The following is a 24,612-nucleotide window of genomic DNA, read 5'->3' as shown; positions in this document are numbered from 1 at the left end:
AGTACAGTACATTAAAAAACTCAGGTACAATAAAAATTGAAGTAAAAATAAAATGATGTCCCTGTACAATAAGTGAAGCTGTTACCTTCATACACATGCGGTATCTTCTTTTCAAAGTATACCAATGTGGGAAGATTTTCAATACCATATTCCTTAGCTTCTTCATCATTATCAATCTTCACGAATGCTATTCCATTATGATCACACTCATCATCAATATTTTCCAGTTCAGCCAAAACTTTCTGACTCTTCTTTTGATCTTTGTCGTCTGAAAAATAAGCGTAAATATTTAGAATACACATCTGAATTCAGAGGTCAGGTAGCTCGTTTGGTAAAGTAACGGACTACGGACTGGAAGGTTCTAAATTGAATTCCCCGGAATAAGGGTGTAACAACAAATCTACAGAACATGCTTCAGGAGAAAAGAAAATAATAATAATTTCAGGGGCATATTTCGTTAGGCCTATATTTACTAGCAGAACCATTTGACTAATCAAGGATACAAGTTTATTCTGCTATTGGATGTAATAATTTATTGTTATAAATTAATGTTTCAAAATTATTTTTTTCACCTTAGTCACATAGTTCATTAATTTGATGTTACATCCTTTGTTCCTGGGAGATCTTCAATTACATACCGATTGCCAGTAAAACATTGGATGTCCAAGAAAACAATGGCCAGAACAGTTATAAACTGCTACAGATTTAGGAAAATATTTGGGGCTAAGAGAGATGAAATTACAGGAGAATGGAGAAAGTTACACAACGCAGAACTGCACGCATTGTATTCTTCACCTGACATAATTAGGAACATTAAATCCAAATGTTTGAGATGGGCAGGGCATGTAGCACGTATGCGAGAACCCAAAATGCATATACAGTGAAACCTCTGATTTACGGACATCGAAGGGACGTAACAATCTGTTCGCATTTGGGAGGTGTCCTTTATTGGGAGAGAGACTCCCCAATCTAACAGTAAATTTATAATATGCATTATGTATCCCTTCACGCTTTAAATGAAATGTATTACTGTACTGTAGTTCAAATCTAAATATAGTATACTGTACTACAGTAAATTCTTTGCAACTTTGAACTACAGTAGATAAGACCAAAAAAGGAAAATACAGTAGTGCCATGCAATTTTATTCTAGGTCTACAGTTATGCAGTAGGCTACTGTAATTTACAATTTCCAACTTAACTTTTACGTTTTCAGGTGCCATGTCTCTCGAAACAGAACAACTGATTGAAGTGAAGAGCATAATCCTACTAACCCTATCATGTGTCGAATACAATTTCACCATCGCGGAAACCTTAGACCCATCAGACAGGTTAAATTTTATGACTTTGTTTATCCACCCACTTCCAGCTAACAAGGGGTAGCCGGCTGGGCTAATGGTAGCCTACAAGATTCTTATTGTCTTCTTTCATGTTAAGGAATTTCTGTACAGTTCTCAAAACTAAATTTTCCATTTTTGTAACATATTAGGTCTTGAAATCCAAGTTCTGCCCCCAGTCAGGAGGTAGAGCAAGCTTTAGGACTGTGAAACAGCTGTCCGTGTCCGTGTTTGAGAGTGTCCGTAAACGAGAGGTAAATTTATCATTATTTCTATATTATTTCAGTTGGGACATAAAAGTCTGTCCGTATCTTGGGGGTGTCCGTAAGGAGAGATTTCACTGTATATTGTCAGTTGGGAGGCCAGAGGGAAAAATACCTTTTTTGGGAAGATCGAGACTTAGATGGGAGGATAATATTAAAATGGATTTGAGGGAGGTGAGATATGATTGTAGAGACTGGTTTAATCTTATTCATGATAGAGGCCGAGGGCGGGCTCATGTGAGGGTGGCAATGAACCTCCAGGGTCCTTAAAACCCATAAGTAAGTAAGTAAGTAAATTGCCTAGTGCATAAAGGATGATAATCTTGATGATGTTAGATGGGTGAATTGTAAGAAAACGTATTACAGTAATTTTGAAGAACATTTTATCTCTATAGAAAGGTCATATTAAGCCTACATCATTATTACTTCTTCTTAAATGGTACTACAGTCCAATGCGGACCTTCGCCTCCTCCAGTCGTCTCTGTCCTTAGATCTTGTGTTCTACCTTGTGGTTTTACATTTCCTAATGTCATTATACACATTATCCCACCATCTAGCTTTAGATCTCCCTCTCTGTCTCTTCCCCTGCGGTTGATTAACAAAAACTTGATAGGGACCTCTGTTTTCCTCCATTCTATTCACATGTTGTACCCACTTCAAGCTCATAATTTTTATAAATGTGACCATATCCAAATCATTACACAGCTACTTTAATTCATACACCATTATTACTACTCATAAATATTTCAAATAGCCTATATTGGTTTAAATACTTACTTACTTACTGGCTTTTAAGGAACCTGGAGGTTCATTGCCGCCCACACATAAGCCCGTCATAGGTCCCTATCCTGAGCAAGATTAATCCAGTCTCTATCATCATATCCCACCTCCCTCAAATCCATTTTAATATTATCTTCCCATCTACGTCTCGGCCTCCCCAAAGGTCTTTTTCCCTCTGGCCTCCCAACTAACACTCTATATACATTTCTGGATTCGTCCATACGTGCTACATGCCCTGCCCATCTCAAACGTCTGGATTTAATGTTCCTAATAGGTGAAGAATACATAGGGTGCAGTTCTGTGTTGTGTAACTTTCTCCATTCTCCTGTAACTTCATCCCTCTTAGCTCCAAATATTTTCCTAAGCACCTTATTCTCAAATACCCTTAACCTATGTTCCTCTCTCAAAGTGAGAGTCCAAGTTCCACAACCATAAAAAAACAACCGGTATTATAACTGTTTTATAAATTCTAACTTTCAGATTTTTTGACAGCAGACTGGATGATAAAAGCTTCTCAACCGAATAATAACAGGCATTTCCCATATTTATTCTGTGTTTAATTTCCTCCTGAATATTATTTATATTTGTTATTGTTGCTCCCAGGTATTTGAACTTTTCCACCTCCTCAAAAACAAATTTCCAGTTTTTATATTTCCATTTTGTACAATATTCTCGTCACGAGACATAATCATATACTTTGTCTTTTCGGGATTTACTTCTAAACCTATCTCGTTACTTGCTTCCAGTAAAATTCCCGTGTTTTCCCTAATCGTTTGTGGATTTTCACCAAACATATTCACGTCATCCGCATAGACAAGAAGCTGATGTAACCCGTTCAATTCCAAACCCTCTCTGTTATCCTGGACTTTTCTAATGGCATACTGTAGAGCAAACTTAAAAAGTAAAGGTGATAGTGCATCTCCTTGCTTTAGCTTTAGCCCACAGTGAATTGGAAATGCATCTGACAGGAACTGACCTATACGGACTCTGCTGTACGTTTCACTGAGACACATTTTAATTAATCAAACTAGTTTCTTGGAAATACAAAATTCAATAAGAATATCATATAAAACTTCTCTCTTAACCGAGTCATATACCTTTTTGAAATCTATTAATAACTGATGCACTGTACCCTTATACTCTCATTTTTTCTCCATTTTTTCTTGGTTTAAATTTTGTTATCAAATAATGTTGATAGTGATTAATATTTGCGTTATTCTATAAACATGTTTCTCAGAATCTGTTTTCTTATAATTATAAGTTGATAAAGAAAAATAGCAACAATGCTTACAAAAAAGGACAGCAACGTTTGGCATTTTGTCAATAAGCATGTCCAACATCTCATCTGTGATATCTTCAATTTCATCACTCTTCACCTGGTGATCCAGCCATTGCAGTACTTTTTCTTCATCTTCCAAGTTTCCTGTAAATCATAAAAATAGATGCACGATCTTTTTTCTGTGTCAAGATCACACATGAACACTTTTTTTACACATCTCAAATTGACAATTTCGGAGTGAGAAATTTTAAATTATTTAATATGGAATGTTATTAAAATGGTTATATAAAATTTCAATCTTCTCCATTTCTTAGATGAACAAGAAGCAAATGCCAATATCCATAATCAGTTCACACATCGCATCAAGTTTTATCACTGTTTAAAACAATAACATTAACAACAATAATTCATTTGTTGAAAGCATGGGCACAGCCAAGGGACCCGAAAAATTTTTTGGTTATAATTTTTCAGCCCTGCAACTTCTGAGCTGACGATGAGTCTCAACAGCTCTATGAAGAAGCAAAGGTCATGATTGAATTAAACTGAGAAATGCTGCAGATGCTGAACATTGTCGACAGGTAGCTGAACTGTTCTGATAACATTCCGCCTTGGATATACTCACGAATAACAATAGTTATTTATGGTACTTGTGAGGTAAGTGCATCTTTATTGCACGAGTGGAAAGATTTAAGCACGAGGCGTCAGCCTCGTGCTTAAATTACACGGGCGCAATAAAGATCACACTCACAAGTACCATACATAATTTTATCCATGACCATAACGAAAAATTATGTTTCATAAAAGAAAATATGCTGAAAATAAGTTCTCATATAATCACATTTATCATGGCATGGATTTTATAATCGATACGTGTACTAGGTAGGTCATGATGTAGGAGGCCATTATTAGTGAAGAATGGTATCTAAGGCGTTGGATAAATAACAAATTATAATTAATCATATAATTTTAATGTATATTTTTTCATTTTAAACGTGTATTTTCATCTTTTTGAAGTTTCAGGAATTATTTAGAAGTGTTCACGGGACTAATGTCATTAAAATAATTTCACATTTTACTTCTGTAAACTTAAGAGGAATTTTAAAACGTAATTAATCATCGTGTCTGTTTAGCTCAGTTGGCTAACGCGTGTTGTTATACAACTTCGCGGATTCGTCTTCTCGCCTCCCAAAAGGTAAATTATTACAAATTTAAAAAAAAATACATATTAGATATGGATGCAATGCACAAATTACGACGTAGTAGATAGAGAAAAGAGAAGGAGATTGAGTGTATGTATATTTAAGAAATGGTAATAAAGAAGTAGAGGTAGTGACATCTAGTAACTAATATATTAACTTCTTGAGTAATAGAATAGTTTAATGGAAAAGTATACATGTGTGCCCGGGTACTAGGAAAATACTAATGAACTGTGAGATAAAGTTCAAACTGTGAGGTAAAGTCTTTATCTCACTAGTGGAATAAAGTAATGTTGAATAAAAGCCTACTTTACAAACGCAAAAGTATTTAGTAAAGGCATGTTTTTCGTTATGGTCATGGATAAAATTAATTTATTCATCCCATTTCTGAAACACATGGTTCAACAATTAACTGATAGGTTTGCAAAGCATCGGAACTTAACATTGACTTTCTATGGTCTGTTACCAGAAAATTTTACTGTTGGTTCCGAAATTGAAGAGACAATAACAAAGTAGGCCTACTCAACAGTGTACAGTACATCTGTAGAGTGGAAAATGATTATGTCTACTTCCAGCAGCTCTACTCCAAAAACTGTGTTGGAAAGCCTAGACAAGTACTACAATCAAAAGCTGTATCCAAACATCTACATCTTGCTACAAATTTTGGCGACAATCTTTATTATTTCTACTACTAGCATAGAAAGGACTTCTCAATCTAAAGAGACTCAAAAACTGCAATTTATAAGTCAGAATATTTCGTCTCTGGAGCTTAATAACCTTGTAATAAAATAAGTACTAAAAAGTACTACTGAACGGTTAGTGTCATTAAAATTGTATTTCATACTGAGTATATACTTATGTAGTAAAATTAAGAAAACAGGAGATTATAAAAGGAATTATCGGTACCTTAAAACATACCTTCGTATGTTGTTGGTATTCCTTTTTCAAAATACATAAGTGCTGGAAGTTTCTCGATACCATACTCTACAGCTTCCTCTCTATTGTCAATCTTCACAAATACAACTCCAAGTGTATCACATTCATCATCAATATTCTCCAATTCGTTCAGTACATGTTGTGATTTACGCTCATTGTTGTCATCTATAAAGAATTACATTTATAATTTCTACTGCGTGTTCAATTCAAAATGTGTCATGGCTCGCTGTATGTCGTCATGTGGCTAGTCGTTGAGCCTAGAGAATTCAATCTTTCTACACTTCCACAGAGGCATATTACCCATGTGCCAGAGAAGTTGCCTAGCAAGTACGGCGTTCATTCTGAAGAGTCCTTACCGATATGTACGGTAATGCCTGTAGTGGCAGGAATGTGAACTGTTTGGAAACACGTACTGAGGTGAGTTTTTTTCTTACTATCGGAATATTGGGAGAGGGTTAAGACGATTACTTACGTAGCCTATTTGTTGACATTAACTTCGACGGTCAACATGGACACGAAGCATTTGATTTGTATTGTGGAATGTTGCCGTACGCAACAGATCATAACAAATACCCTGCATACGACTTGCCCGCGCAAAACACAGTTCGAAAGAGGTTATGGTAGTACACAGACCGTACAGACCGCCATCTGTTGCTACGATGTTCAAGTTATACCGTACACGTTCTCAAGTTCAGATTGAACGCCTTGATTAATAGGCAGCTTCTCTGACATAAAATCTGAAACTCGCTTCAAATCGCTGACTCACAACAGTGACGTCATGACACACTTTGAAATGAACACCCAGTATTGTAATATCAACTTCTGTAATAATTGATCTCTTAGTGACTTAGTACGAGTACAATATCAATAAATAATAGTACTCAAGGTATTATTTGAGGGAAATGTTTAAATCAAATATACCGGTAGTATGTTATAAATTTTAAAAGCTTTGTTTCGGGATCTTCCACCTTGAAAATGTTAAGAACCAAGAATAAAATCTATAGACAAAAAACAAAGATGTTAGTGTCATCTACTTAAAATGGACAATAAGTAACTCTGCTAGGAGCAATTTGAGGAAATTAAATAGATTAATTACCGGTATGTATTCTGATCTTTAATTTCTTTGTCATTCTCCATGCTTCTATTTCAAAACTGAAGGGAAAAAGATAAAAATTTTAACTAGAAAGTTCTTAGTCTTATAAGACATTTTCATTATTTGTCTTCTTAACATTATAATACTGATATGAAAACTATATTCTTACAAAACAAGACTGCAAGTGTTTTTCCTTCCTTGACGAGTCTGTCTAGCATTTCATCTGTTACGTCTTCAATCTCATCCTTTTCCAATTGTTCCACCAACCATTCCAAGATTTCATCTTCATTCTCTAGATCACCTGATAAACAGAAGAAAATAGCATTTTTTAGTGTACAACATTCGATAGAAATACATATTTATGCTGTACTTAATTTAACATCTAAGTACAAAATTCACAATAAATTGAAAATTCAGTGACATTCCCTATATGAGAAGGCGTGGAAGAAGTGACAAATGTTGTTGTAATGTTCGCAGTAGTAGTGGTGAATGTTTGTTTTATAGTGACAGTGGTGGTGATGCTAGACTATAGTAGTAGTAGTAGTAGGTGATGATTGAAGGTGATAAATAACGGTAATGGATTATGGTAGTGATTAGTGAAAGATTATAATATTGATAATGAATGATACAGTGAGTTCCAGCTAAAGTTTCCAATGTTTCTGTCGACTCACCAGTGGAAATCCCTCCTGCTGCCTCCACTGCTTGCATCTGTGAACTCATGGCGCTTCGTCAGATAAAAACTTACGTACTATGTTATATTAATAGCATTCGGAACTCACCCTCCATACAGTAGCTGCTGGAAGTGTTGCTCATCTTATGTGATACCGGTACTTAATTCACATCATTCACAGAATCTGTTCGTTAGTTACTGACGACCTTAGACTCACTGTAGTGACAATGAACAACGGTGGTTAATCGTGATGGTAATGGTTGTGTTGGTGGTAATAGTGAATGATAGTAGTGGGGATAATAGAGTACGATGATATTAATGGTTTACTGTGCGATTGTGGGTAGTGGAGATGGAGGTATGATTACAGTGGTAGTGTAAAAGTGAATAATAAGAGAAGAAGAGCATGAATTCAAACAACACAACATATTATTTTTTATTATGTGTGTATGTATTCAATGACTACCCACTTCGCTTTCGTCATTCAGGTTCCGTATATTGCGGATAGATGGCAGGACTGTGACTCATTTTCATGTTGCACACCACTTTGGTGGGCCATGCTATGCATGTTGTGTATCTGTGGAGAGTTATGTCGTGCACTAGGTTGAGTATATGTGTTAGTGTTCGTGTAAGTGTAGTGTAGGGAATGGGTGAGGATGATGATGATGAGAAGGAAGAAGAGGAAATCCGTGTCAACAAGAATGAGAAATGAAATTATGTAAAATTATTATTGATTATATTTCAATAAACAAATTCACAGTACACTTTTTTCATTTAATTTATAGTTTTCTGTCAAAGAACACAGCAAATCCAGAATTCTCCAATCTTCCCTGTTTTCCGCCTTTCTCTTAGTCTCTGCATATGATCCATATAACTTAATGTTATCTATCATCTGATATCTTCTTCTTCTCCGAACTTTTCTCCCATTTACCGTTCCTTCCAGTCATTTCAATGCAGTCTTTTTTTTTTACTGTACACAAACCTCAATATTTTCGAAACATTATCTATAAACAAAGACCATCTTTTGACCTAAATTCATGACCAAATTATAATGGTGACCATTATGTGTAGATCAATGTATGGAAGAAGATAATACAATATTTTAATTTCTATAATACTTATTTACTTACTGGCTTTTAAGGAACCTGGAGGTTCATTGCCGCACTCACATAAGCCCGCCACTAGTCCCTATCCTGAGCAAGATTAATCCAGTCTCTATCATCATATCCCACCTCCCTCAAATCCATTTTAATATTATCCTCCCATCTACGTATCGGCCTCCCCAAAGGTCTTTTTCCCTCTGACCTCCCAATTAACACTCTATTAACTTTCATAATACTGAAATCAAAATGGCATATACTGGGCGTTCAGTTCAAAGTGTGTCATGGCTCGCTGTATGCCGTCATGTGGCTAGCCGATGAGCTTAGAGAATTCAATCTTCCTACATTTCCGCAGAGGTGTATTACCTATGTGCCAGAGAAGTTGCCTACCAAGTACGGCGTTCATTCTGAAGAGTACTTACCAATACGTACGGTAACGCTGGTAGTGGCAGGAATGTGAACTGTTTCGAAACATGTACTGAGGTGAGTTTTTTCTTACTGTCGAGATATGGGGAGAGGGTTAAGACGATTACTTACGTATTTGTTGACATTAACTTCGACGGTCAACATGGACACGGAGCATTTGATTTGTGTTGTGGAATGTTGCCATATGCAATCGATGATAACAAATACCCTGCGTATGACTTGCCCGCGCAAAACACAGTTCGAAAGAGGTTATGGTAGCACACAGACCATACAGGCCGCCACGACGTTCAAGTTATACCGTACACGTTCTCAAGTTCAGATTGAACGCCTTGATTAATAGGACTTCTCTGACATAAAAGCTGAAACTCGCTTCAAATCGCTGCCTCATCAACAGTGACGTCATGACACACTTTGAAATGAACACCCAGTATATCAATCAATTGCAAAAATATTAGATGAATAAAATACTTTGATATTACATGTACAACAGTGGTAAACAAAAAGAAACGCAGATAAACACTTCTATATTAAAATATTACACCTGTTTACAGTCAAATAATTTATGAGGAGACATATTATAGCTGGATTCCAGAAATGTTACTAAAATATATAAGCAGGGCTACATTATTCTAAACTAAGTTATATTTTTTGCTAAGTTATTCTCATTTTAGAAGGCATTCACAGTTACTTTCTTCTAGAACGATCACATTTTCCTCCATTATAAAACAATTAATTGTGTTTCCGTCTATAATATCAATGGACCCTGATTTAGGTTCAGCAAAGGAGTAAGCTAAATATTTCTTTATCTTCCATTGGAAGAATGTACAGAGTGATTCAGAAGAAACAATATTTTGGGTGATAGTAGAGAATATTCTCAGTAAAAAAAGTTCCTATACACGTGTCCAATTTTCAATTGGTGTGGGTATGGAGATGCAGTTGTTTGAATGTTAAGTGTAACAAGCATTACAAGTGGCAAGAAGGAAAGACAAATGACTTAATGATTATATTTATTGTTTATTTATATGGGATCAGTACCTTTCAACAGTTCAAAGTAATAATTGAAAAATTCCACCACCAGCTTCAATGCACTTTTCCACTATAGGCCTAGTGATAACAGTGTTTCTCTTCTGAGATCATCTTATCATTCTTTTATGAGGACAGCACTATTCATAATGCGAGCGACCAATTCGTCCCTTGTGTTTACTTTGTTTTTGTGCAATTCGCCTTTCATCCACCCTCCCCCTCCTCACAGACAAAAATCGACAGGCATAAGATCTGGGGACTTTGATGGCCAATGTCCAACAGCATAAGAATACAACTGGAGTCACATGTTATTCAGAGTGCTGAGACGAAAAGTGTATAAAGGCTCAAAATGCTCGTTGCAAAGGATGTTAGTGATAATATTTTTCATCTTTAATATAATCGTATTTGAAACTTACCATCATAAACATTTGGAATTCCCTTCTCAAAGTAAACTAATGCAGGTACATCATCAATGCCAAATTCCTTAGCAGCTGCCTGGTCATCTATCTTCACAAACTGAATTCCATGTTTGTCGCAGTCGTCATCAATCGTCTCCAACTCACCCAGCACCTGCATCGAGTCCTCATCATCATTATCATCTGTAACAACATTGATTTGCTTAAAATCTCTCCATATTTTCCATTTGATTTGAAATATCTACAAATCATAGAAATAATTATTCTTCCTAGAGAAGCAAACAATACAAGATATCGTCAGAAAGATAAAAATCTACTTTATAGGTTATGGAAATTGAAAACTATGAATGAATATTAGGTATATTAATTTTCTAGTTTATTTTGTGACAAAATTAATGAACAAAGCTGCCTTCTACAATGAGTTATGTTAGATATAAGTGATTTCTGTGCTGAGGAGGCAGTGTACAACTGAGATGTAAAATCGTGGTATTAAGTTGTTAGTACCTATTCTGTATTGGCTGTTGTGTGTTAGATATTTTAAAGATATCCAATTCATACTCACCTGTAATCAGGCAACTCTGTTGCAATTCTATTCTCTAAGTGTAAAGTTTGTAATGTTAACGTAATCCTCAATATCTGTAATTCTGAATATTCTTAACTGTAGTGTGATTTCATTTTGTTTAATTTCTCTTATGTCTACTGCAGCGCCTTACTGCTCAAGACAGCAATAAATAGGCCTAATTAAATTTAAAAGTCATGTTGAAGGTGATGAGTTGACTTCAGCATCTGACCCTGCTCCATCTTCAACTTCATGTCTTAATCACCTCATCGACCAGAGTGACAAAATATTCCATAGAGCTTCAGTTTTCAACTACTATCAAAATATGGCATCAAGGAACTTCAACTTTTAACATACACATATCTTACATTTATATTCTTGTAATCATTAACAATCCACATATGCATCACTTCATGAATGCATGTTATCATTTTATAAGTTGTTTTTAATAATTTGACATGTGATAATGTTCCTACACTATTTTATTCATTATGTATGCATTTTATATTTTATATTTTACTTGTGTTCAATTTGTCTAATTTATTGCTTTTCCACCTGATAATGATTTCTTTGAAAATCGAAAATATTCGTCGATACAACCAAGAATTATAATTTGATTATTGTAACAAAACTTATTTTTGTACCAATCTAAGTTGTTAACTGAAATTGTAATATAACTTTCCTTATTATATAATAAATAATTAAATAAAAGAATCCCTTTATGCTGTTACCAGTTTCAATTATTCATAAATTAGGGTTACTTGAAACACTTTCAAAAGTTAATTTACTACAGTGTTCTTAATTTTTGTACAATTCTGATACAATGGAACATACAAGAAAAATGTCCTTTCCTTCATATAAACTAAAAATGCTTACATTTCAATTGGAAAGCAATAGCGACCCCTTCTTACAAAAAATGGCTTTACTGCACACACCATGCCTTGAATTTTCACAAAATAATATTAATAACATTCTTCTGGGAAAATGTAAATGTTAGAAGCTTTCGTTGAAGGAAAGTTGAAACTCTCCCCTTTAATGCTCGCTCATTAATTGACTATCCATTAATCAAACAGAACTTCAAATGAGGCAAGATTTTCACTGCAGATTAATTGGAAACCCATCGAGTAACACCACAGTAATCCACTATAACTTATTCTGATATTACAGAGAACTAGATGTGGCCTTTAGAGTAAGTCACTGCCTGCTGGATCGCATCCTATAGCTGCTTGTGATTCAGCAGGCAGTGAAGTATTACAATAAGTGAGGTTAAGTTTGATTACAAGTTTTATTATTTCAACTATTTAGTTCATGTTCTATAGTATAAATTTCATAAGCTATGATTTTTATAGGCCTACAACTGGCAACACTCCGTTGTAGGAGGTTACTGAACCTTACCGCTATGCTGGAGGTGGAGTCTGGAGTATCCCTTCATTAATCTGAGCCATTGTCGCTACAGATTGACAAGTCATCTGACGTGCATCACTGCTATCAATACGCGCTACTATTGGCTAGTAATTAGGGAGGAGGAAGTGAATAGTATATTATGTCACTCTTTAAGGTTGACGCATGCACAGACCAACGGAGTTTTGTAAGTTGTTCCCCTATAGTTACTTATTACTTTTGTAATTATACCCATTTGAAATCACTTACATTATAATATTCCATCTAATAATTAGGCCTACTGATAAATGTTTCAAGTAACCCCGGTGTTTGAAATATCACCATTTTACAGTATGTCTACTGCAGCGTCTTGCTGCTCAAGACAACAATAAATAATTAAATAAAAAAATACCTTTAAGTTATGCTGTCATCAGATTCAATTATTATTCATTCCTTATCATCTCCTTAGGCCAGATGGCATGAAAATAAATACTATATACGACTCTAGTTATGCTCTTTTTTATTAATTAAAAGAACTAATGGTCAGTAGTATGAATTTAATAAAGAGAAAAATAAAGGAATCTTAAAAACATACTGTATATTTTATAAACATAAACTTACAAAAGAGGACGACCAGGTTATCAACAGAACCTATGAGCGTGTCCAGTGCCTTTGCAGTAACATCTTCAATCACATCCTCTTCATCTCCTGTCGATTTGTTTTGTACCAACCATTCCAATACATCTTCTTCTCGAGTTAGTTCACCTGAAAACAAGGATATGAAGCATGGTTAATGATATTTCAACCATAAAGAATAGAAAACCAAATAATGTTTCAAAATTAACTCCTAGGTATTTATTCTATCCAATTTTATATACACAGGCATATAAAATGTTAAAATAGTGTTCTATATGATATTATGGACCTTGCATCTTCGAATTTAAATAACTCATTTTCCTAACTTAAACGGCCATATTACGACATTGACTAATACTAACAACATAATCATCATTCAAGATGATGATGATAATGATGAGTATTATTATTATTATTATTATTATTATTATTATTATTATTATTATTGCCGTTGTTGTTCAAATAAAATTACATTAATAAAATAAATAGTAGGCAAAATAATGTAGACCTACGTGGTGGTTACCAAATACTTCATCTTAAAAGGATCAATGAACTCAATGACACAATGGAATCATTGATTGGTCTAATGCTTTCGAAATTTAAAAATAGAATAATAAATAACTATAGGCCTAATAATATCACGATTTGTTAAAAATGATACTCAACAAATATGACCTAAAATTTACACTTATTACGGAATGTGTGAAATTCAACAGCATGTCTCTCTCGTGTGTTTCTTCTTTGAAGACTTTGGTGGAGATGTCAAAAAAAATTATATTGACTGGTCCGTGCCTAGCAGAAAAAAGAAAGCACAGTAGGCTATAACACAGCGTTTCCTGTAAACAGTCGAATTCAAAATTTAACTTACTGTATCCTTACCTTCAAGTGGGAAAAAACATTTGTTTTTATTTCAACCAATTAACTTTAATCTAACTAATGTAGCCTAATGTATCTTTTAAAGCGATACATATAGTTTTAACAACAATGTGCTCTTGTTCTGCGACCTCTGCCTTGGGTCTACTCGGCACGGCTCGTCTTGCTTCAGATATTTGCGTCACAAAGAGTGTTGAATGTTACTTGTTTTTTTTTTACCTATGAAGACTTACATACATAGTCTCAAATATTAAATCGTTTGATATGTTTGTTTCCATTAAATTTTGGTTCTCATAAACCAGTTTCAAACTGACCGTTCGCAAAGTCGATATGCGCATGCTCATGACAGTTGCAAACTGCTGTAGAAATAAATTTTGCTTTTCTGGAATTTATTATTTATATTGAAAAAAATAAATTAAAAAATCCAGATCATTAGCAAACAACAACATTTTTTTTTAATTAGTGGTACTATATTTCTTCAATAGCGGCATTGCCACAGTGATAAGTATACCAGTCATAACCACTGAATTATTGTCTGATTAAAGTCGTATTATTCGTGTCGTTAGGTTTGCAACATTGATTCTTTGAGATACGCGGTTGTTTTAAAAACGTTCGATGCAGTAGACCACAATGGCAGCCAGCAGATTGTAATAATATGCAGTGTGTAAATATTTATTTGTGAACTTATAGCACAGTCTAGTATATACAGACACGAAGCTCTATACGTAGTAAATATGCGGCCATAGATAGTTGCCAACCACTAGGATCGCTACTATCGCGTCATTATGGACAATGCGAAATAGTACCGGCACAGTCTATTGTTCCTAGCACCCTCACAACTCAAGCTTCGTGACTGTATATACTAGACTGTGCTATACATTTATATTTCTTCAATAGCGGCATTGCCACAGTGATAAGTATACCAGTCATAACTACTGAATTATTGTCTCATTAAAGTCGTATTATTCGTGTCGTTAGGTTTGCAACATTGATTCTTTGAGATACGCGGTTGTTTTAAAAATGTTCGATGCAGCAGACCACGATGACCGCGAGCAGATTGTAATAATATCCAGTGTGTAAATATATATTTGTGAACTTATAGCACAGTCTAGTATATACAGTCACAAAGCTCAATACGTAGTAAATATGCATCCATAGATAGTTGCTAACCACTAGAATCGCTACTATCGCGTCATTACGGACAATGCGAAATAGTACCAGCACAGTCTATTGTTCCTAGCACCCTCACAACTCAAGCTTCGTGACTGTATATACTAGACTGTGCTTATAGCTTAAAGAACAAATTGTTATTACGTCTACTTACTTGTGTAAATGATGGGGATTTGATGGCGATAATACACCAGCGCCGGCAGATGTTCAAGGTTGTACTCATCAGCCAGTTGTTCGTCTGCGATTTTCACAAAACCAATTCCAAGTTGATCTGCTTCATCATCGATGTTCTCCAGCTCCATCAGCGCCTTTGCACATTTCTTGCATTCAGGTTTGTCTGAACAATATCTTATTATTAGTATGGCATTAGAACTAACTCAAAGACTTACTGAACTACTCAAACTACTATTATGACAACATTGAGCCAGTACAGCGATTCGAATCAGTAGTGTTTTTTCTAATGATATAGGTACTACTCGTAGATATTGCAGTAAAAATTATGTTAAATTATTAAAAAAAACTGCAATATGATCATCAAAACTTATAATTAGCATTTCAGTTATAATCTTAATCAGAATTAATATATTTTCGAATACTGTGATAAAGGAAAATAACAAGTACCGGTATTAGGCGCAAAAATCCATTTTACGCCTACTTAGCCTACATAAGTGTAATGCGCGGGGATAAGCGCATAATATTATGTAAATTAACAACGTAGATAGACAAGTACATAGGTTTCAACGTTATAAGTTAATAGATCTAAGTTCGTATTCTCTACATATTCTGAATATAAATTTGGGAAAACGAGCGTTAATATAATTCCAGTGATTTTGGAAGTGAAAATGGACGAATTTGTGAGGGATTTCTTGCGGAGATGGATTTAAAAGAATTTAAGGATTTTATAGGAAAATATTTCAGGAAAAGGAAATTGTTCGGAAATATAGTAAATTACGTGTGAAATGAGAGATGCGTGGTAATGGAAGTGCAAAAGTTATGATTTCTAGTAAAGGAAAGGAACGTAGGGATAAAAAAAAAACACACGATACAGTGTAGTGAGAAGAACGTAAAACTTGTATTAATTCAATAATGACTGGAATACAGTGAAGCACAACAAATAATAATGAAATAGACACAAAATTCCTTTATTGTAACTTCGTTTCCACGACGGTCATTACGCTGGCATCACTAAACAAAAATCATCAGGCTTTGAAAATCCTGCAGAGATTCGTATATGCAAGGCATAATAAAAGCCTAAACTAACCTAACCTAACCTAACCTAACCTGTCACAGATTCGTATATAAGTATAAGACATAACAGAAGCCTAAACTAACCTGACCTGTTACAGATTCGTATATGCAAAGCATAGTCTGAGTGTACACTAGCGTGAAACTTTCGTAATATCACCAAAGTTATGTTGGTATTACAGAGGAGACAGCTGAAGGTATGGAAGCGAAGTGAGAAGGGATCTACCTCAGCGCTCGTTTAACCTAAATTTATAATTAGTGCTCAAAAGCTATAATGACTGATCGAAAAATACAATTCATAATTTAATTACACTAGCGACAGAGTCGTCGAATACTTTATTCTCGTTAGTTTGGAATCATTGCTATAAAATGACTGTCGCCTGTCCAGCCGAAATACAAGAAAACTGTTGCTCTCATGTCAAAACTCCCCACAGACTGCGTACATAGACGTTCACAGTAGTAGCTACTCATACTAACAGTAAGAGCGTGAAAACTTACTTGGAATGTTGCAGTAAGAAACAACAGTCATTACTTAGCTACCCGGTTACGTGATATATGAGATAAGATCGTGCACTCAATGCTTTGTACTAGCTGAATGAATAGGTACTTTATACTCAAGGCTGAGGGGTATTCAATCGCTCGATAAACTTTTATTTTAAGATTTAAGGTTTCGACATGAGGTCATTGCAGTTGCTTTGTTAGTCTTAGTGAGTGTTATGGACATATTCGGAATTTTGCTATTTAGATAGTATTTGAAACTGTCAATTATAAGAATAATAGGTATAATTTTTATTATTGTAATATCACTGAATAAATACGAATATTATAATAATTATTTTAGATGGGCTAAAATGATGTAAACATCATTTAAAATCTGCAACATGATAGCCTACATTGCTTGAGTATTAATTGTCAGCTTAATTCATTTTGAGGAATAGCTGTTTTTTTTTTTTTGGAAAAATTAATAATCTTTACACAGATTATTTATCTAACAGTAGCTGTTTTGGTAATTCAAATGGATAACATTAATATAACATTGGTTAAAAATAAAAAAAAAACAGTAATTATAGTTAAATTAATTTTAGGTTTTTGGAGTACTTACCTATGAAAAAGAAAACGGAATTGTCAGCAAATTTATATACTTATATTCAATTCTCATATTTATTATATAATTTGCATATAATTTGTACGGTACGTAACAATGACACAGTTTAACGGCTGTATTAATAGACTTCACTGTTATCATCATTATTATTATTATTATTATTATTATTATTATTATTATTATTATTATTAAATTCTCGCATTTATTATTTAATTATGTAGAAGTACTGCGCAACTAAGGAATACTGACATTTAGTTAGTTAATAATTACACATTTTAACAACCGTATTGTTGTTTAGTAGATTATATTACGACGCTTTATCAACGGCTTAGGTTATTTAGCGTCTGAATGAGATGAAAGTGATAATGCCGGTGAAATGAGTCCGGGGTCCAGCACCGAAAGTTACCCAGCATTTGCTCATATTGGGTTGAGGGAAAACCCCGGAAAAAACCTCAACCAGGTAACTGCCCCGACCGGGAATCGAACCCGGGCCACCTGGTTTCGCGGCCAGACGCGCTAACCGTTACTCCACAGGTGTGAACGTATTATTATTATTATTATTATTATTATTATTATTATTATTATTATTATTATTATTATTATTATTATTATTTATTACGGAATAGTATTCAGTGTGAACTTCATTTTGTGTACAAAATAATAAATTTAATATATGTATGTTAGGGGTTTTTACTAATAAGGAATGGTGAAAATGATGTTAAATATTACATATCACTGTTTCAGAGGAACGACGACGTAAGTGGAACATAGAATATTTTTCAGGAGAAGCAAAAAATAGAATCTTATTTACTTTATAAATACATGTATAATTACATAATACATATTTTTAAAAATTATAACAATTGAAATAAAGCAAACTAATATATTTTTCGGTTACTTTTAAATAGTACTACTCAGACAGGGCTGTTTTAAAATTCACCCCAATTTTGCAGTTGCGTCATTGTTCTTCCGGAATAACGATATTAACATTCTTTAGCTCTACCTGTGTAAGTGCAGAAGCTGAAATACGGTACATTATGAAACGAGGCTTATCTTACACATTTCTCAAATACAGTAGAACCCCGATTATACGTTTCTCTGTTAACCGATTGACGGATTATCCGCCTGTCTTTCTCTCACGTTCTTTCTTGCTACAGAAATAGGCCTATATGAAGTACTGTACATAATATTAGCACGTTATTTTTTAGAGGAGGTTATAACATGACTTTACCCTTACACAGTATGCTCTACTGTTGTAGTTGTCGTACTGTATAACTTCAACATAAAATGTCTTTCACGAGCATCAAAAGTAATCGTGTTATTCTAGGTATAAAAAAGTGCAAATAGCTGAACGGTATGGGGGACGAGAAACTGTGGCTGATCTCAGAATGCGAGATTGGAGTCACAACTCTGTGCAATTTAATAAAAATCAAGGATAAAGTATATAAAGTATGTAAATATACCATATGAGACGTCCATTATTCCTATTTTTCTACAGACAGTCATTACAAGGACTTTCCTTACCCCTTAAAACCCCGTTGTTAACAACCAGACTCAAATCAGCGAATTTCTGATCCACTACCTAGCGTGTTCAATACAGGACCATACAGGAAATTACGAAAATGTAAGTATTATTCAATAAATTTCCGAAAATCTTTTATGGTACGGATTATCCGATTTTTTCGATTAACCGTTCAGCCTACCCCCTTCATTACCACGGATAATAGAGGTTTTACTGTACGCGCATTTGTGGGACTTCTAGGAGATGAAGTATGTTCTGTTTGCTCTATACCCTAAAAATGAGATACCAGTAGCAGAAAAATATTTGTAAAATATTGTGTATGCTATAGTCTATTAACAATGAAATTGGAGAATGGATAATAATTAAAGTTTGAGAGTTTTACAAGCGTTTTACCTGTACTTAAGTTATTTTGCAGTCTTCATTTATAAACAAACATTGTTCATATTTAGTAGTTTGCTTAGCATTCGTAGATATTATAAATTTAGATTTAGCTACACTAATATTAAAACGCTACGAAGAAAATTGAATCGTAGATTATAATTCTGCAGTGCCTGGGAAAAGTGACATAAGTCAGTTTCCACAAACCTTTTTTGATAATTTATTGACAACTTACACTGGTTTATGTCGATTTGATTTTTTTCTGTATGAATTATTGTAATGGGAGAAATACTTATTTCTCTTTTTCCAAGCGAGCAGATGTTCTGTAAGTTGTCAATAAATTATCAAAAAAGATTTATGGAAACTGACTTATGTCACTTTTCCCAGGCACTGCAGAATTGTACCACAGTTTAGTATATACAGTTGCGAAGCTTGGGATGATTTTTTCCATTTCTCGCGATAGTTGCTAGCCGCTTGGAGCGCTGTGAGTACTAGGAACAATAGACAGTTTCACTGCCATCGTGATCTAATACAGGCCGTAAGGCAAACCATGTGACTCGCTTAACCCGATCATGAAGGGTGGCTTTTAAATCATATAAATGATTTGGAATGCATAAAGAATAACATACATTTCTCTAAAATTTAGTGTAATTGCAATAATAAAATTTAAAACAATGATGAGACACTTCAGACATAATTCACTTGCGAGTTAAGGTGAAATATTATTTTTGGTGTGAAAATTACATTGTTTGTATGTGTAATACCTCCCTTTATTTGAATTAAATATTGCGAAATTCTTGTACATTCATTTATGCACGATTCAATAATTTTCAGTTGCACCGCACGGATATTTAGATATTTTGAAATTATAGGTTATGTTTACTGTACCACAATTATCTTCTTTATACTGTGACTGTACCATTACTTCAATATTTGCATTTATACATTATAATTAAGCATAACGTCATGTATGATACGCCGGACATTCAATTTGTCTGTATTTTAATACTACAATTGAGTACTTACTGAATTATTGTATTTATCTACTTCCTAAGAGACGAAGTAACACAATCGTACGTACACTAATATCATAGGAATGGTATGGTAAATTTTCTATCTACAATTAAGGAAGGTAGATGTGCTAAATTAAAATCACAAAATAAATTATTTTTTATTAAACCTCCAAATAGCTGCCATTCTAAACCTAAAATGTTGATGCGAATAGATTATGTTAACATCTACAATTCTCTTCACAATAAAATAACAGTTTCGTAATTATTTCTGCAACAAATTATGCAATAAGAAGTAAATGGAACTTATGGACACATTACACTAAATAAAACTTAGTAATGATACGCAATAAAGTTATAATATTATATTTCACATACATTGAAATAGAAAACCCGAACATACATTATCGTCTGCTCGGGAAAGCGTCTGTGCTGAGGCGATAATAACGATCCTGGTGGTCAGCAACTATCTATGTTTGCATATTTATTAAGTATTGAGCTTCGCAACTGTATATACTAAACTGTGATTGTACTTTTCTATCTGTATCTCTCTTTTCTATCTCTCTGAAAAGGAACAAGGCTACAAACAAGCAGTTTCTTTGTATTGTAATATGCACTGTATTCTGATTATTCACAGCATGAAGCAGTCCTATCTTGAGCATTTCAAGGTGTTTCACAGGATGCGAGAAACGTTATAGCTGTTGTACATTTGGATCATCCCGGCGATCACTTTACTGTTATTCGTTTTCCCTCCTGCCCTTGTTGATTCAGAGTAGACTTGGAATGTTAACCTGATTTTGGATCGCTCCCGGCTACACTATGACAGCATCGAAATAGACACACATACACTCTCTCTAAGAATAAATAGCTGAATGTAGAAGACAACATTACCTCTCACTGCAGTCTGCAACAGCCAGTATTGTGCGCCCGCCTCGTCTTTTTGTTTGAGAGGCTCAGATGACTGAAGTGAATAAAATAAATTCTCATGAAAGTGATAACGGTTTAACTTTATCAAGTAAATTTAGTCGAAATTGGGTTTAGAATCAATGTTTAAGTTTTAAATTCGTTCTGTAAGCTGGATGTCGTCACACAATCTCTGTTAACATAGTCGTTACTTCTTTAAGTCCAAATTATCGCGTATGAAGTGATATTTTCAACACAGTCATGTTTCGTACATTTCAGAACTGTAGTTATTGAATTAGTTCAAGAATAAAGATAAAACATGGTTTGTTCTTATAATATAAAACAATTTAATTAATTATGAAATTAATACAGAAACTAATATATATATATCCACTTTCTAAATAAATATTTTTATTGATCTTCATTGTATAATAGAGATAGTGGTTTTCATTGAAGTTTTCACTAAAGCCAATTTTAGTAAGAAATTTTTCCTTATCATTTTTGCAACATTTGGTGTCAAATCTATTAACCAATACCATAATCAAAGAGGAAACTTAATTGTGAGTTCTAAGTTGAAGTTTTACATTTAAATTTTATACCTTGCTGATCTTACATCACAAGTTTTGCCAAATGTCTGTATGCTGTGCACGATTGAACTCGTCCGAAAGTTGGGGAAGAGGGGGAAAAGACCAAACCTTGCTATGTTCATTATATATTAGTTTTAATGCACAAATCGAATAATTATTTAACTCGTTTCATTTCCCTTTATCTTTTTAAGTTTGTTAATTCCGGATCCCAGTGGTCAACCTCACTTGAGGACGGATGATTTTAAATAAATCTTAGTGGTAGTATTATTTTAATGATTAAAACATTAATGTAGAAAGCATGAATCAACGACAATACTTTCACGATACTTTTCTTGATTTCTTAAGCTCTTATTCTAAGCTGAAACCATGGTATAATACAATATTTAATGCTATTCGCTATCAAATTTCAATAACAATCTCTTTAAACTGTTTTCCTTCTTGGTAGGCCTATGTGTTCGGCTATTATTATTATTAAAGGAAAGTGCCCTAAACCGGACTCCTTCCCCTAAAGTGGACCCCCGGTCTCCTGGCTCTGCATTCTCCTTAACTGTAGCAGAAGTAAGTGTAAATAGTAGTTTAGGCTTCTACCACTCTGTAGCGGAGCACACACGTCACCCGCTTCACGTGTTGCTTATCAGTCCGCAATTACGTGTTTTGACAGTGGAAAAAGTTTTTACACTGTGCTACATTTTTCGTTTTTTCTCCTAGATATTGGCAGGTAACCCTTTCGACCTATATATATTCTTAAATAGTAAGGTTTAAGGTTATTTCTTGTCATTGAACCGTTTAATTTAGATGTTTGGTTAAAATTCTATTGAGTTAACAAAATTTGGCTATAGTGGCGTAAACCGGAACCCCTTCAGTTGCCTAAACTGGACCCTTTATTTTTTCATGTTTAAAGTCTACCTGTATTTGTACACACTCTTATTCTCTTGGAATTCTGTTCCAAATTTCAAGAGGATAATGGGGAAGGAAGGAACAATCTTTACTGCGTACAATTCTGTGTGGATCCAAATTAACTCCTTCACTCAGTGGTTTCGACACTTCATCGAGTTTGCCAATCCTACAAAGGAAAAACCTGTGCTGTTGTTCTTGGATGGCCACTTTAGCCACACACAGAATATTGATCTGATCAACTTGGCAAAAACAAATCATGTTACAATTGTGTCGCTGCCACCTCACTCTTCACACAAACTACAACCTTTGGACAAAACTTTCATGGGTCTCCTCAAAGTTCACTACAGCAAGGAAATCAGGCATTGCTTTTGATGCAATGGACCTGTTTGGCAAAGCCTACATTAGATGCCAAACAGCTCAAATAGCAATCAATGGATTTAAAGCAACCCTTGAACAAGAAGCTGTTTTCAGATCCGAATACATTGAAGAGGCAAACAAAAAACGAGATTTCTCTTTCTATGGATCTGTGTTGAAGAAACAAAGAGCAGGAAATCAGAGCTTTCCAGAACAGAGAAAAATGTGATGTGAACGAACCACTGTTACTGTAGACTTTGACCCAAATCAACCATCAACATCTTCGGCAGGTCAGGGTGTTTCTGTCATCAGCTACACTTGAGGATCCTCAGGGTTCCACATCTTCTAAGACAAGCCCGTTTGACATCACTCCCACTCGAAAATTAAAAAAAGAGGTTCTCGAATAGGGGCGAAAGACCTACAGTTCTACGGTCATCACATCTACGTCTTATAAAGCCCAATTGGTGGAAGCTAAAAAAGCTAAAGAAGCCATGGAAGCTGAACAACAAGCACAGAATCGTGCTCAAGGACGCAAAAGCAATCGGGACATGGTTCAGCAGTACAGCCTTCAAGAAAAGGGAAAGGGCTCGTGAAAAAGCGTCTAAATTTCGAGAAAAATGTGAAAGAATTAAGCACTGAAGATTAAAACAACGTGACCTCTGGAATATATCAATTGGATCCTTTCTCTCGGGAGTTTCCTCATCAAAAGATGATGCTTGGTGTGTTTTGTGACAGCAAATTTTCGGAGAATTCTAAAGAGAAACTTTGGGTCTTGTGCGCTATGTGCTGGGACTGGAAAGGACATGAACATCTGCGATTTTTGTTGCTAAACGATTTAATTTTGTTGTACGTTTTTGAATACATCTTATATCATTTTTTTAAAACTTAAACCTGTAATTGTAATATTATACAGGGTGCGTCAGAAAGAACGGATGGATTTCACATGACAAGAAAATTGTAAAGATTCATCAAATCAAAAATTTATTGTTATCAACATATTCACCAATACATGCAGTTTATTTATGGAAAACAACATTATCCATATGATGTCCTTGGCTTTCAATACAGGCATCGAGGCGTTTTCTGATGTTCGCCATCACTTTCACAGTCATAGCTGGTGCAATTGCCACGATTTCTTCACGAATCGCTGTCTTCAGTTCGTCCTGTGTATGTGATCGATGTTTACAAACTTACGCCTTCAAATGGTCCCAAAGAAAGAAGTCGCAGGGCGCGAGATCTTACCGTAGCCTCGGACAATCTCAGTGCAATAGAATTTCGTCCAGGTGATTTCTTCTTTAATGTTGAACCTGTGATATGAAATGAAGCCACCCACCGCAAAATTGTATTCCGAGTTGGAATCCTAGCGTGACATCCGATGTCGAAATGAGTCCTGAGTGGCGATCACAGACTCTTCATTTTTCAAAAATGTCTCTACGATGAAAGCACGTTGTACACCAGACCAACACCATATTCTCAACT

The 24,612-nt window shown here is 34.6% G+C and overlaps 1 protein-coding gene across 9 annotated transcripts in view; it reads right to left on the bottom strand.

The window, feature by feature from the left end:
- The window catches only part of hlk (hulk), a 279,558-nt gene that overhangs the window by 87,149 nt on the left and 167,797 nt on the right, over window positions 1-24,612 (bottom strand). For all 9 annotated transcript variants that reach the window (XM_069832862.1, XM_069832859.1, XM_069832860.1 and 6 more), the window contains 7 exons: window positions 15,287-15,469; window positions 13,075-13,218; window positions 10,515-10,697; window positions 7,052-7,183; window positions 5,772-5,954; window positions 3,670-3,801; window positions 86-268 (listed from right to left, as the gene is read on the bottom strand). In XM_069832862.1, coding sequence (XP_069688963.1) covers window positions 86-268; window positions 3,670-3,801; window positions 5,772-5,954; window positions 7,052-7,183; window positions 10,515-10,697; window positions 13,075-13,218; window positions 15,287-15,469 — 1,140 coding nt within the window. The remainder of the gene's footprint in view (window positions 1-85; window positions 269-3,669; window positions 3,802-5,771; window positions 5,955-7,051; window positions 7,184-10,514; window positions 10,698-13,074; window positions 13,219-15,286; window positions 15,470-24,612) is intronic.

This window comes from Periplaneta americana, chromosome 8 (genome assembly GCF_040183065.1).
Source record: "Periplaneta americana isolate PAMFEO1 chromosome 8, P.americana_PAMFEO1_priV1, whole genome shotgun sequence".
NCBI lineage: Eukaryota > Metazoa > Arthropoda > Insecta > Blattodea > Blattidae > Periplaneta > Periplaneta americana.
This window is presented reverse-complemented; position numbering and strand designations above follow the sequence as displayed.